The sequence below is a fragment of the Sorghum bicolor genome, chromosome 4, assembly GCF_000003195.3.
Source record: "Sorghum bicolor cultivar BTx623 chromosome 4, Sorghum_bicolor_NCBIv3, whole genome shotgun sequence".
In the NCBI taxonomy this organism is placed as follows: domain Eukaryota; kingdom Viridiplantae; phylum Streptophyta; class Magnoliopsida; order Poales; family Poaceae; genus Sorghum; species Sorghum bicolor.
Genome location: NC_012873.2, coordinates 47,816,940 through 47,832,164, shown reverse-complemented (window position 1 = coordinate 47,832,164; position 15,225 = coordinate 47,816,940). Strand labels below are relative to the sequence as shown.

General features: G+C 54.2%; 1 protein-coding gene across 1 annotated transcript in view; it reads left to right on the top strand.

Annotated features, from left to right (window-relative positions):
* The window catches only part of LOC8056059 (DNA repair protein RAD50), a 30,086-nt gene extending 14,861 nt beyond the window's left edge, over positions 1-15,225 (top strand). The window contains exons 19-27 of the mRNA XM_002453821.2: positions 5,005-5,174; positions 5,256-5,580; positions 5,765-5,890; positions 5,970-6,022; positions 13,941-14,091; positions 14,165-14,227; positions 14,364-14,497; positions 14,591-14,719; positions 14,854-15,225. Of these exons, the coding sequence (XP_002453866.2) occupies positions 5,005-5,174; positions 5,256-5,580; positions 5,765-5,890; positions 5,970-6,022; positions 13,941-14,091; positions 14,165-14,227; positions 14,364-14,497; positions 14,591-14,719; positions 14,854-14,893 (1,191 nt within the window). The 3' untranslated portion in view covers positions 14,894-15,225. The remainder of the gene's footprint in view (positions 1-5,004; positions 5,175-5,255; positions 5,581-5,764; positions 5,891-5,969; positions 6,023-13,940; positions 14,092-14,164; positions 14,228-14,363; positions 14,498-14,590; positions 14,720-14,853) is intronic.

Here is a 15,225-nt window from a genome sequence, read left to right as displayed (position 1 = left end):
GAGGTACATGTAGTTGTATTTACTTCCCCAATGCAATAGGAAAAAGTAGTTCAGTTTGCCACAGTTTCAGTTTCAGCCAACTCTGAAACTGTGTGTGTGTGTGTATGTGTGTGTGTGTGCTGAGCTTCAGGGTGTTTGCTTCTACCTCTAGCTGCTGGTGTAAGTGAGGGAAGCTTAGCAGCTTACCTGAGCTTGGATTGAAGGGGCCAACAAGTGGTATCGGAGCCGTACATCTTCGTCGTCGCTGCGCTTAACCGCCGGCGATGGCTGGAGTTGACGAAACCACGAGTAGCACGAGTGCCGGCAAGATTGCTGAACCTACGTCACCACGACGGGAGGTTGTCCTGCGCACAGTGCGGGAGGTCAATGGTAACTCATGGCCATAGCTGACTCGCACCAACTACGGCGAGTGGGCGGTGACCATGAATGTCAAACTCCGGGCACGAAAGCTCTGGACGGCGATCGAGAAGGGCACCGACGTGGAGGACGATGATGTCTCTGCAATGGAGGCGCTGCTGTCCTCCACGCCGCCGGAGTACCACCAGATGTTGGGAGAGAAGAAGAACGCAAGGACGCCTGGGACGCACTCGCGTCCATGCGCATTGGCTCGGCTCGAGCCAAGAAGGCGAAGGTGCAGCAGCTGCGTCGCGACTTCGACGACATGAAGTTCCGTCCAGGCGAGGCGGAGGACTTCGGGCTGCGCCTGCAGTCCCTTGTCAACCAGCTCACGGTGTTCGGCAAGGTCATGGAGGAGGAGGTCGTCTCCAAGTTTCTGCGCGCCGTTCTGCCCAAGAACCACCCAGATTGCTCTCTCGATTGAGACAATGCTGGACTCGGAGACCCTCATGATCGAGGATCTCACGGGGCGGCTACGGGCGGTTGATGAGCGCATCGAGCCAACGACGACGGAGAAAGAGAAGGACGGCGGCAAGTTGTTGCTGACTGAGGAGGAGTGGACCGCGCGGATGAAGGAGCGGCAGTCCGGGGAAAGCTCTGCCTCGGGCCGCAAAGGCGGCGACAAGCGGCGCGGCAAGGCGTCGCAGGACAAGAAGAAGAAGAAGTATGACCCCAACGCCTGCTGGCGGTGTGGGAAAATCGGGCGCTGGGCCAAAGAGCGCCCGACCAGGAAGCCGGAGAAGGAGGCACACCTGGCTCGGGAGGATGATGATGAGATGATGAGCACACGCTTCTCATGGCGGAGAAACAGAGGAGGCAAGGAAGATGGAGCAGGGGAGCGCGTCAGCAACTGTCGACCTCGACGAGCCACGGGCTCAAGTCTGCCTTGGCGAGGTGAATGGTGAGCTGGGCCAGCAACCACATGACTGGCTCCAGGGGGCGTTCTCCGAGCTCGAGGGCGGCGTCACCGGCTCGGTCAAGTTCGGCGATGGCTCTCGGGTGGTGATCTGAGGCCGTGGCACCGTCATCTTCCGGTGCCGGAATGGCGAGCATCGCGCGCTCACGGATGCGCGGTAGCGAAGTGCTAATCATGGATAGTGTGCTTAGCATCAAGGATCGAGAGCGACGGCTTCTCGCGAAGGTGAATCGATCCCGCAATCGGCTCTATCTGCTTGATCTGAAGATAGAGCAACTTGTGTGCTTAGCAGCACAACACATGGAGGAGCCATGGCTATGGCATGCCCGGTTCGGGCACGTCAGCTTCGATGCACTCAGGCGATTGGAGAAGATGGTGCGTGGCCTACCCCACATCAAGTATGTGGGCGAACCCTGCGACAACTGCTTGGCAGGAAAGCAGAGGAGGTCGCCAGTCCCCAAGACGGCGAGGTATCGCGCGGCGGAGGCGCTCAAGCTGGTCCATGGGACCTTTGTGGGCCAATCACACCGGCGACGCACACTGCACCGTATTCCCCTCAGCAAAACGGCGTGGTGGAACGGTGAAATCAGACGGTCATCGGCATGGCACGCTCGATGATGAAGGCAAAGAGCATGCCGGCGGAATTCTGGGGCGAGGCGGTGAGCACGGCTGTGTTCATGTTGAACCGGTCGCCCACCAAGGCCCTGGAAGGGAGGACTCCATACGAGGCGTGGCACGGCCACATGCCGAATGTCGCATTCCTGTGGACGTTTGGGTGTATCGGCCACGTGAAGAACACCAAGCCATTCCTTAGCAAGCTAGTCGACAGGAGCACTCCCATGGTGTTCCTAGGCTACGAGGATGGAAGCAAGGCCTACCGACTCTACGACCCAGAAGGAGTCTAGGTGGTGGTGTCATGGGATGCGGTGTTCGATGAGGCGATAGCCTGGGAGTGGAGAGAACTAGTGATGGGGGAAGAGCACGAAGTCAGCGACGTCTTCACCGTTGAACACCTGGTGATCCAAGGCGCCGGGGATGCTGGAGTGGAGCCAGGGGCAGGAGTCCCAGGCTCACCCGCAGCAGAGGAGGCAGAGCCACCCAGTCTAGCCACAACGGGGGGTGGCGGGTCTTCCCCACCAGCGGCAGCGCACTCCCCTGCACAATCGACCCCTGCACCTGCAGTGGCAGAGTAGGGGACTCCATCGACGGCCGCAGCGATTCAGTTCGCATCTCCAGCGAGCAACATCAGCGACTTCGTTGATGCCTTCCATGATGGCGAGGAGGTGCGTTTCCGCCGCATGGTCTATGTCGTTGGAGAAGGCGCCAGGACTGGCGAGCCCTTTGCTCGAGGATCCAGAACTGCTGCTCATGAACGCAGAGGAACCAACGACGTTCTCGTTGGCCGAGAAAGACCCAAGCTGGCGAAAGGCGATGATGGAGGAGATGCGGTCCATCGAGGAGAACCGCACCTGGGAGCTTGACGATCCGCCAGCTGGTTGCCGGCCAATAGGCCTCAAATGGGTCTACAAGGTGAAAAGGGACGAACACGGCGCCATTGTCAAGCACAAGGCGTGGCTCGTCGCCCGTGGTTTTGTCCAATGGGAAGGGATCGATTTTGAGGAGGTGTTCGCCCCGGTGGCACGGATGGAGTCAGTCGGACTCGTTAGCACTGGCGGTAGCAAAGGACTGGCGCGTTCACCACCTCGATGTGAAGTCGGCTCTCCTCAATGGCGAGCTCATGGAGACTGTCTTTGTCAAACAAGCACTTGGTTTCACCAAGAAGGGGGCAGAGCACAAGGTGCTCAGACTGCGCAAAGCCCTCTAAGCAGGCGCCCAGGGCGTGGAACACCAAGCTCGACGTCACCTTGGGTGAGCTTGGGTTCGCACATTGCGCCACGGAGCATGCTCTGTACACACGACAACGGGGGAAGGAGGATCTCATCGTCGGTGTGTATGTCGACGATCTCATCGTCACAGGGGCACGAGCGCAGGACATCGACGCTTTCCAGCAAGAGATGGCGGCTCAATTCAAAATGAGCGATCTCGGTCCGCTTTCCTATTACCTCGGCATCAAGGTGAAGCAGGGGAAGGATGTCATCACGTTGGGGCAGCGGGCATATGCGGAGAAGCTGTTGGAGCGTGGAGGCATGGCGGACTGCAAACCGTCTACGACTCCAATGGAGGAGAGGGTCAAGCTACCGGAGTATCGTCGACGGGCTGCGCTGGCTCACTCACGCTCGACCGGATATCACGTTCGCGGTTGGGTATGTGAGTCGTTTCCTGGAGGATCCTCGGGAAGATCACTGGATGGCTGTGCAGCGACTGCTGCGCTATATCAAGGGCTCACTTGGTCAGGCAGTCGTCTTCCCCAAGAGCGGCGGGCTGCAGCTGACGGTGTTCAGCGAAGCTCCGCCCAAATCCAGCGAAGGTGAGCCAGGGCTCACCGCTTTCAGTGATGCGGACATGGCGGGCGACGTCGACGGGCGGAAGAGCACCTCCGTTGTGCTCATCTTCCTCGGGTCTGCGCCGATCGCCTGGCAATCACTGAAGCAGAAGATGGTGGCGCTGTCAACGTGCGAAGCAGAGTAAGTTGCAGCGGCTACGGCGGCGTGCCAAGTTGTGTGGCTGCGTTGGCTGCTGGGGGAATTGACTGGCAAGGAGATCAGTCCACCAATGCTGCTGGTGGACAACAAGCCAGCAATCGCCCTCGCCAAAAATCCTGTTCTTCATGACTGGAGCAAGCACATCGACATCAAATTCCATTTTCTCACGGACTGTGTCGATGGAGGACAGGTTGTCATCGAGTTCGTCGAGATCGGCAGGCAGCTCGCTGACATTCTCACCAAGTCCCTCGAGCGCCTCAGATTCTTGGAGTTGAGGAAGAAGATCAGCATGGTTGAGGTCAAAGGTTAGCAGCAGGATTAGGGGAAGAATTGTAAGCTGTAATCTGCTGCTGTCCTGTCTTTCTCTCCCTGCTGCAGCAAAGACTTTTGGGTCAGCTTGTGCTGTCCATCTCTTGAGCTGTAGCAAGTAAGGCAATAGGCCACTTAAGTACTATAGTTGGTAGAAGTACATCAGCCATGGTAGTGGGCTGATACTTGAGTGAATGTACTAGGAGTAGGTAGTTGGTGTACTCACCATACCTTAGTGTACCTGGTAGAGGTACATGTAGTTGTATATATACTACCCCAATGCAATAGGAAAAAGTAGTTCAGTTTGCCACATTCAGAGTTTCAGTTTCAGCCAACGCTGAAACTGAGTGTGTGTGTGTGCTGAGCTCCAGGGTGTTTTCTTCTACTTCTAGCTGCTGGTGTAAGTGAGGGAGGCTTAGCAGCTTACCTGAGCTTGGATTGAAGGGGCCAACAATTGTCCAATTTTTTCCTTTTTGCATCTTGTCCATATACCCCATGGCAGCAAGATGTGGCGGTCAAGTAACTTTTCCCCTGAATGCAACAAGTAACTTTTCCCCTGAATGCAAGGACTATCTGTTGAGGTCCATTTGTGCCACAACATGTTCATCACTTTTGTGCAGCCGGTTTTGAATTTGATCCTAAAATGCACGTTCTTATTGATCTCATTGTTTTCTGTTGTACACCTCTGTTTTGTTATTTTTGCATCAATATCATTCTACTTCTTATACTTATGCATGGTGTTATATTGAATGCCGACTATTTTATTTCTCAATAACTTAGCTTCTAGAAGAGTCTCTTGATCCATTGTCCAAAGAGAAAGAGAACTTGTTGCAAGAGTATAATGCTTCGAAGCAAAGGTTCGATGAAGAGTATCATCAGCTGGCAGAAAGAAAAAGGGACTTCCAGCAAGAACTTGATGCACTTGGAAGACTCAATATGAAGATCAAAGGGTATAGTACCCTTCTCCATTTCTCAGGTTTTCATTTATCTGACTTTTACTGCTTATTGGTAACCTGAAAGTATCTTCTCAGGTACTTGGATTCCAGGAAAATCGAAAGGCTTAAGGAATTGCAGGGAAAGCTTGCTCTTTGCTATTCTCAGTTGCAGAATTGCGAGGCAAAACACAAAGACATATCAGCTGAGTTAAACAAGAGCAAAGAACTACTGCAGAGCCAGGGCCAGTTGAAAAGAGACATTGATGACAATCTCAACTACAGGAAAACAAAGGCTGAAGTGGAACAACTTACTCGTGATATAGAATCACTTGAAGAGAGGGTGCTTTCAATAGGTAGCTCGTCTGCTATAGAAGCTGATCTGAAGCGTCATTCTCAAGAAAAAGAGAGGCTTAATTCAGAGGTATTGCTTATTCAAAGTAGCAATTAAGAAAAAAATGCCTCTAATATGATAACATAACCTTATATACTTCCATTCAGATAAAGCATGGTATTTGGTATGTGGAGTGAAAATGTATAAATCTGAATGAAATTTACTTGTATAAAGTGGAAATCATGAAATTGATCTGTGTGGATATGCCTTGTAGTTTAACAGGTGTCAAGGAACTCTTTCTGTTTATCAAAGTAATATTTCAAAGCACAAACAAGAGCTTAAACAGACACAGTACAAGGATATTGAGAAGCGATATACTAATCAACTTCTCCAACTTAAGGTAGATGGCATGGTACTGCAGATTCCGTTCCTGTGACTCAAATATTTTTCTGTTGATCTAAAATCTGAGGTGGTTGCAGACAACTGAAATGGCAAACAAGGACTTGGACAGATATTATACTGCTTTAGACAAGTATGTATCGTGGAGCATCATTGCGTCCTGTTTTGTTCTTGAAGAATTTTCATTGATTTTGTTAACATTATTTACTTTACTTTTGAAACTTATAATTTTACCCCTTACGATGACAATTAGCATGATTTCCTTCAAAGTAGTGAAAATATATAATTTATTACTCTTAAGTCTTATTGCCCAAATAGGCATTATGGACAAACTTTTTCCCCTTTAAAGTTGTAATAATACACTAAAAAAATATGTAATTTACACCAGCGGTCTTATTGCCATCTAATAGTTCAAGTTCCTTTTGTCAGAAAATTCATGGCTGCCATACTACTGATGTGTTAAGTGTACGTTTAAACACATTGCAAATTGAAAACTGTGCAACCTTATTATCGTGTAAACTAAAACACCTAAGTACATCGGAACACATGAAAGACAAGCATTACTGTCGTGCCCAATGCGCTAGACTTGATATGAGTAAGACAGAATATAGATGTGGCATTATGATTTGACATGGTACTTACAAATTTGGCTTTTTGAGCTACCATAAGGTTTTAAATTTGTGTTTGACTATGAAAATGGTTGACAAAACCCCATCCCAGCTTTGATAAGGTTTCTAAACCTCCCGAAAACAACCTGGATTTTATCATGTTCCCCGTTAACCTTGACCAGGATAGCAATCCTACATGGGTTGCCCACAGGGGCATTGATAATGATAATATGTTACTTGTTCCTGAAACCCACTATATTTTCTCTTGAACATACATGGGAGATGTATTTTCATTAAGAACAATGATAATCATGCCAACACCTACACACATAGACTTGAGAAAGAATGATAAGCACACCACTATCAAAAGCATGGAAACACCCATTGTTGGAGTATGTGTAATGCAGGCCTATGTGGCTAGGCCCATGAGGCCCATGAATCCCTAATTATATGGCACCCTGGTTAGGGTTAGCCCAAGTAATGAGAAACTCTAATTCTAACATGGTATCGGAGCTAGGCTTTCCTCCTCCCAGCCGCCTCCAGGCAAGCAGCAGCCGCCGCCGGCCGGCCAGCTGCCTGGGCGCCGCCGCCGCCGCCATGGCAGGCCGGGAGCCTCCTCCTCCTCCTCCCTACTTCCAGTAGTTTCCGGCGCTCCCCTACCCATCCTGGGCCCGAGCCGCCGCCGCCGCCGCCGCGGGTGGCCAGCCCCGACTTCCCCTGCAGCAGCCAGCGGGTGCGGCCCGCCCTTCCCTCCTCCTGGCGGCCGTCGCGGGCGCGGAACCAGCCGCCGCCGCCGCCGCGGGTGGCCAGCCCCGACCTCCCCTGCAGCAGCCAGCGGGCGCGGACGCCGCGACGCGCGGGGAGGCCGCGGTGCACGCAGACGCGGCTGCGCGTGCGGCAGCAGCGTACGAGGCGCAATTGGACTGAGCGCCTGCGGACGGGGCGCGTGCAGACGCCGCAGATGACGTCGCGGACGCCTCTGAGCTCCAGCTGGGCGCGAACGACGACACCACCGCAGCAGCCTACGCCCGGGGAGCGGCTGCCGCCATTGCTGCAGGCCTTGGCATGCCCCTGGACACGGCCGATCTGCCCAAGACGCTGCTCACGGCCGGGGGCGCCCTGTCCAGGGGGCTTGCTGCCGGCCCGCGTGCAGCTGTGGGCGCAGCCCCCTTCCCTGCACCACCTCCGCCGCCTGTGATGCATCGTCCAGACTCCACACTCATCGCTGCTCTCGTCACTGCTCGGGCTGCGGCTGCGGAGGGCCGGGCCCGCGTGCGTGAGGCCGCTCTCGCTTGGGAGCGCGAGTGCGACGCGGCCGACGCCTTGGCCCGCCAGATCGCAGACGCCGAGCAGTTCCTCGGCCTTCCGGCCTCACCTGACGTCGGGACCACGTCCTCGGAATCGGCTCCGGTCGTCTGGCACGATCCGGCCGACCCCCACGTGGTGCAGCTCCACTACCAGGCGTCCAGAACATAAGCCTCCTCGTCCCGGTCGTCCTCGAGCCCGAGTCGCCCTCCTACGCTCGCTGGAGGGACTTGGTCCTCCTCACCCTACGCCGCTACGCCCTCGACGACCACGTCCTCCTCGACACCGCGGGGGCGGTCCCGACCCCCTCGTGGCTTCGCCTCGACAGCGTCGTCCTCCCCTGAATTCGGGGACGATCTCCCTGGACCTCCACGACCTCGTTCGCAACACCCCGAGTGCTCGCGGGGCCTGGCTAGCACTCGAGGGCCAGTTCCTGGGCAACGCCGAAGCCCGGGCTCTGCGGCTCGACGCGAGTTTCCGCACCTTCGTCCAGGGCGACCTCTCCGTCAGCGAGTTCTGTCGCCAGATGAAGGGCATGGCGGACTCCCTCGGCGACCTCGGCTGGCCCGTGGAGGACCGCATCTTGGTCTTCAACGTTCTCCGCGGGCTCAGTGACCGCTACTCTTACCTCCGGACGTGGATCACCAGGCAGCGGCCCTTCCCCACCTTCCTGCAGGTCCGTGACGACCTTGTCATGGAGGAGCTTACTCAGGGCCTACAGCCTGGGTTCACCCCCGCCCCGGGGTCCTCGTCCTCCTCGACTGCTCTCGCTGCTACTCCGCCTCGTCCTGCCGCCCCACCACAGTCGTCACTTCTTGGTCCTCTTCCCCCCGGGCCGAGCGGGGGTGGGGGGAGCCGTGGCGGCCGCCGTCGCCGTGGTGGGGGACGTGGAGCAGGTCGTGGGGGCAACACGACGCCGCCACCTCCATGAGGTGCACCCTGGCCATCCTTCCACCACCCATGGTCAGGGCGCATCTCCATGTGGCCGTTCCAGGCTTCCGGTGGCGAGCCTCGCCCGCCGGCGGCCATGCTCGCGGGTGCTCCCCCGGGGTTCCCCTTAGTGACCCCGTGGGCGGCCCCGTTCCCCGCGTCCTCGTGGGCCACTCCACCGGCGCCCTTGCCCGGGTCTGCCGGCTGGGACCAGGCAGCCTTGGTGCACTCCTTCAGCACCATGGCGCTGACACCTCCAGTCGGGCCGGAGTGGGTCGCCGACTCTGGGGCTACTTACCACACCACTTCTAACCCCGGTATACTTTCTTCTGTTCACCACCCTTCTCCATCTCTCTCTTCGTCCATTATGGTCGCTAATGGGTCTTGCCTTCCTGTCACCTCTGTGGGTGCCGCCGGCCCCCATGGTTCCTTTCGTCTTCCTGATGTTCTTGTTGCTCCTTCTATGCTTCACAATCTTCTTTCTATTCGTCGTTTTACAGCTGAAATTCTTGTTCTGTGGAGTTTGACTCTTCTGGTCTTACTGTGAAGGATTTGGCTTCCCGGCGTCCTCTGCTCCGATGTGACAGCACGGGCCCCTTTACACTCTTCGCTTTTCGGCATCTGCCTCGCCTCCTTCGCCAGTTTTGTCAGCTGCCTTCGCCACCACTACCTCCACTACTTGGCCCCGGCGTCTCGGCCATCCTGGACGTGATGCTTTGATGCAGCTTAGTCGTAGTTCCATTTGTGTCATGCGTGCCAACTGGGCCGTCATGTTCGTCTTCCTTTTTCTAGTTCTTCTCATGCGGCCCGCATTTTTGACCTTGTACATTGTGACTTTGGACCTCTCCTGTCATCAGTATTTCTGGATACAAGTACTATCTTGTGGTGGTGGATGATTATTCTCATTATTCTTGGACTTTTCCTTTACGTGCAAAGTCTGATGCTTTTCCCGCGCTTGTCCACTTTTTCGCTTGGGTCTCCACACAGTTCGGCCTCACTATCAAGGCTGTCCAGTGTGACAATGGTCGGGAGTTCAACAACTCCACCTCCCGCGCCTTCTTTCTCTCTCGCGGTGTTCAGTTGCACATGTCTTGCCCGTATACCTCCTCTCAAAACGGCAAGGATGAGCGCATGATTCGCACCACCAACGACACCGTGCGCACTCTCCTGCTCCAGGCCTCTCTTCCTACTCGCTTCTGGGCCGAGAGCTTGCACACCTCCACTTACCTCCTTAACCGCCTTCCTTCTACTGCTTGTCCAGCTCCCACACCGCACCACGCTCTCTTTGGTACCCCTCCTCGCTATGATCACCTTCGAGTCTTTGGGTGTGCGTGTTACCCCAACACCACCGCCACCGCTCCAAACAAGCTGGCACCCCGTTCGACTCTCTGTGTCTTCTTTGGGTACTCCCCGGATCACAAGGGGTACCGATGCTACGACCTTACCTCTCGTCGAGTCCTCATATCTCGCCATGTGGTGTTCGACGAGTCGATCTTCCCCTTTTCCACCACTACCACTCCTGCTTCCACCTCGGAGCTTGACCTCTCCTCTGTACCTCTCCTCTGTGTTTCCTACTAACCCGGTGGTCGAGCCACCTTTCCCGGCGTTTCCTGCAGGTACTGCTACGTCGCCTGTCGCCCGTGACACCTCGGGGCCTCTACCCTGCCCGGGTCCCGAGGGGTCACCTTCCGGCCCGGCCCGGCCCCTGCGCCTGACGCGGGTCCCGGGTCGGCACCTTCGACACCGGCCCCACCGGCACGCTTCGCCCAGCCGGTGCGTGTCTACTAGCGACGTGCTCCCGACGTGGGTCTCGGGTCGGCGTTTCCGACTCCGGCCCCACCGGCACGTTTCGCCCAGCCGGTGCGCGTCTACCAGCGACATGCCCGGCTGGCGCCGCTGCCTCCGGCGGCGCCGGTGGCCCCCTCTTCGCCGGGGTCACTTGCGCCACCGGCGACGTTTTCCCCGCCGGCGACACCGACCCCGCCGCCGAGGCACCCAGCTTCTCGGGCCGCGACGCCGGTGTACCACCCACCGCTCCTTCACCGACACCCGCGTCATGTTCACCCGATGGTGACGCGACACGCGGCTGGGACCCTGCAGCCCCGGGCTCTTGCGGCGATGCCCGGGGACTCGCAGGTCTCACCGGTACCCTCTTCCGTCCGTGAGGCCTTGCTGGACCCTCACTGGCGCCGCGCGATGGAAGAGGAGTACGCGGCCCTCCTTGCCAACCAGACATGGGATCTGGTGCCACGACCGCCGGGCTCCAACATCGTCACCGGCAAGTGGATCTGGACCCACAAGCGCCGGGCTGATGGCACCCTTGAGCGGTACAGGGCTCGCTGGGTTCTCTGGGGCTTCACTCAGCGGCCCGGTGTCGACTACGACGAGACCTTCAGCCCGGTGGTGAAGCCAGCCACCGTCCGCACGGTGCTCTCGCTGGCTCTCACGCGCGGGTGGCCCGTGCATCAGCTGGACGTCAAGAATGCCTTCCTGCATGGCGTTCTTACTGAGACAGTCTACTGCAGTCAGCCGGCGGGGTTTGTTGACTCTTCTTGTCCCGACATGGTGTGTCGGCTCAAGAAGTCTCTCTACGGCCTCAAGCAGGCCCCCCGGGTGTGGAACCATCGGTTTGCTGCTTTTCTGCTGACTCTGGGGTTTGTGGAGGCCAAGTCAGACACCTCTTTGTTCATCTATCACTATGGGGCTGAGATTGCATATCTGTTGCTCTATGTTGATGACATTGTCCTCACAGCCTCCAGTGAGTCCCTCCTTCGACGGATCATCGCATCACTTCAGCAGGAGTTTGCTATGAAGGATCTGGGTCGGCTCCACCACTTCCTCGGGGTCACTGTTGAGCCTCACCCTGCTAGATTACTCCTTCACCAGCGGAAGTATACTCTTGACATCCTGGAGAGAGCTGGGATGACTGACTGCAAGCCTTGCTCCACTCCGGTTGACACACAGGGCAAGCTTTCGGAGGCTGAGGGTACCCCAGTGACAGATCCCACTGCATATCGGAGTCTTGCCGGGGCACTTCAGTACCTCACCTTCACCCGGCCGGATATCACCTATGCAGTTCAGCAGATCTGTCTTCATATGCATGATCCCCGGGAGCCACACCTCGCCGCTCTCAAGCGGATCCTTCGCTACCTCCGCGGCTCCGTCGACTTCGGTCTCCTCCACCGACGGTCGTCCTCCACCGAGCTTGTCGTGTATACTGACGCCGACTGGGCCGGGTGTCCAGACACCCGCCGCTCCACCTCCGGCTACGCCGTCTTCCTAGGCGGCAACCTGGTGTCTTGGTCGTCCAAGCGCCAGCCGGTTGTCTCCCGCTCCAGTGCCGAGGCGGAGTACCGCGCTGTCGCCAACGGCGTGGCTGAGGCTTCCTGGCTCCGGCAGCTCCTCGCCGAGCTCCACAGCCCTCTCTCCCGGAGCGCACTGGTCTACTGCGACAACGTCAGTGCGGTGTACCTCTCCACCAACCCTGTGCAGCACCAGAGGACCAAGCATGTGGAGATCGATCTACACTTCGTCCGGGACCGGGTTGCTGTCGGCGATGTTCGGGTCCTCCATGTCCCGACCACCTCCTAGTTTGCCGACATCTTCACCAAGGGCCTCCCGTCCTCGACCTTCGCTGAGTTCCGCTCCAGCCTCAACATCACCAGTGGCTAGTTGTGTCTGTGGTGGGGCTCGTGTGTGTGATATTTTTGGAGTCCAGTCTGCAACTCCGCTGCGCCGGTAGTTCAGACTGTGGGGGGGGGGGGGGTGTTGGAGTATGTGTAGTGCAGGCCCATGTGGCTAGGCCCATAAGGCCCATGTATCTCTAATTATATGGCACCCTGGTTAGGGTTAGCCCAAGTAATGAGAAACCCTAATTCTAACACCCATGATCACTTGATCAGCCTATGGAGCTGCCTTCTACCTGCTGTGCACCAAAAGGTGGGTCCTCTGAGACTGACCTCACAGCCATGCTTGTGGTTGGAGAAGCGCCATTGAATACACACTTGCTATGATGTGTCCAAATTTGCCAAGAAACTAAGATGATCCAGAGTTGAGCCCTTTTCTAAGCTGCTTGCCGACCTGCTTTAGTGCCTGGCAGCACCAAGAGGAGAATTCAGCCTAGGCAGTCAGTGGTGTGGTGGTGCCAATCCTTAATGTCTATCCTGCTGAAGGATGGTGAACCAACAAACTTGTTTGGACTCTGGAGGTACCCAAGACATTACCAGGCGTTGTCTGGTCTCATCTGCTTGATCACATTGAGGGCAAGATGCAGGGTGTAGCAGCCCATGCTGCAAGCCTATCAGGCTATCAGCTGTCCAGCACCAGTCAATAATGGCCAACCATACAAAGGAACTTGCAGCACAAAGGTGCCCAGTATTTCCAAATCCTTCTGAGGAGCAAAACCTGATTTTTCCCCACATAGAATGCCTCATAAGCTGACTTGCAGGAGTAGGTTCTGGTCTTCTGGATGCAGATAACTTCCACACATGCTGATTTGCATATACTCCAGAATTGCATGTACCAATAAGGTGCCCCTGATCACTAATGCAGCCGCTATTAACAATTTCCCTGTTTGGCTGTGGTTGCAGCTGCTTCTGCTACAGTAAACTGTGAGCAACCACAGCCAAATAGCTCGAATTTTGTTTTGAATTCATTTTTTTCTGAAAAAAAATATTTGTCTAATAACTGCGTAGCACTCTTAGTAAGCCAGATGAAAATCCATTCACGTTTCATTTGTCTAATATCAATTATAACATTATTAAGATTAAGGTCCTCTTTGGTAGGGCTTTGCCTGGCTTTAGCTTTGCCACTGTTCATGCACATGTAGCATGAGCCGGTGAAGCCCTAGAATAATGGCTTCAACACCTATCTAGTTCATTTTGCTGCAAATGGCAGCTCCAGCTATAGTGACTCAATAGTAGCACTACAGTATCTTAACAGCGTCTTTGCCAGAGAAGCGAAGCCCTTTTAAGGTATTGCCAAAAAGGCCCTAAAATTTACTCCGTATCAAATCAAGGGCTATATTCACACAGGCTTAATAGCTGTTGAAACAAAGTAGAGAGTGGACATGTCTCATTGTTGGTAGATTTAGCTAGTTCCTCAATGCTATCGTTACAGCACACTTGATTGTTTTTTAGGGCAGTAGCTGATACATAGATGCCTCTCATTTTGAATTTCCTTATATGACATGCTCACATTTTCTGCCAGGGCTCTTATGCGGTTCCACAGCATGAAGATGGAGGAGATAAATAAAATAATCAAGGAACTGTGGCAGCAGACATACAGAGGCCAGGATATTGATTACATAAGCATAAATTCTGATTCTGAGGGTGCTGGCACTCGATCATACAGCTACCGTGTATGTTGAGCTAGTTATTCCTAGAGTAAAATCATTTTCTTGAATTTGTTTTTGAGTCCTGCACAATCTTTAGGTTGTTATGCAAACGGGTGATGCTGAGCTGGAAATGCGAGGGCGATGCAGTGCTGGTCAGAAGGTAAAATATTCTGTCTTCACGAACTTCAACTGTGCAGCATATGTTATGTGGTCATATTTTAATCAAAAGGGTTTGCTGAATATTTCTGAAGCTAACAGAGCCAGATCTTGACATTGTTATCTACACTTATCTTCAGGTTCTTGCTTCTCTTATAATCAGACTAGCACTTGCGGAAACGTTCTGTCTGAACTGTGGCATATTGGCTTTGGATGAGCCAACTACGAATCTTGATGGTCCAAATGCAGAGAGCCTTGCTGCTGCACTGTTGAGGTACTCCTTTCGGCAACATATCTCACTGTCATGTCACTAATTTACCATCAGGTTCAGGTAGAGCTTGTAACTGAATGTATATCTCTCACACAGAATAATGGAAGCCAGGAAAGGGCAGGAGAACTTCCAGTTGATTGTAATCACTCATGACGAGAGATTTGCCCATCTTATTGGTCAAAGGCAGCTTGCTGAGAAGTACTATCGAGTCTCCAAGGATGAAAAGTAAGTAGTTCTTTCGCTCTTTTGGATCCATCTTGATGTCGTTTGGTGACTGAACCTACTTCAATAACTAATCTAACAAATACTTGATTTGGTAACATACAAAATACTGATTCACGTTTGACCAAACCATGCAGCCAGCACAGCATAATTGAATCCCAAGAGATATTCGACTGAAGGTGGTTCCTGGAGGCTGTATCACACATTTTCCGGTCGAATGCAGTTAATTTGTGCCAAGTGTTATTGGTGCCAAAGCAATGTTAAGGATAGAGAATTAACAAGGTTTAGGTGTGACAGAGAACTTGTTATCCTTCGTCGCTGTATATAATTAATTACTAATGTAGCCAGAGGATGCAATGTATGCACTGAGTGCTGCTGCTTTACATGTTCCACGATATCAAGCATCCGTTTTTCCTTAACATGTCAAGATACACAATCGTTAGTCGTTATGGTTTCATTTGGTTTTGGAAGTATCTACCGAGTAAGATGGAATACATGGCATGTTTCTA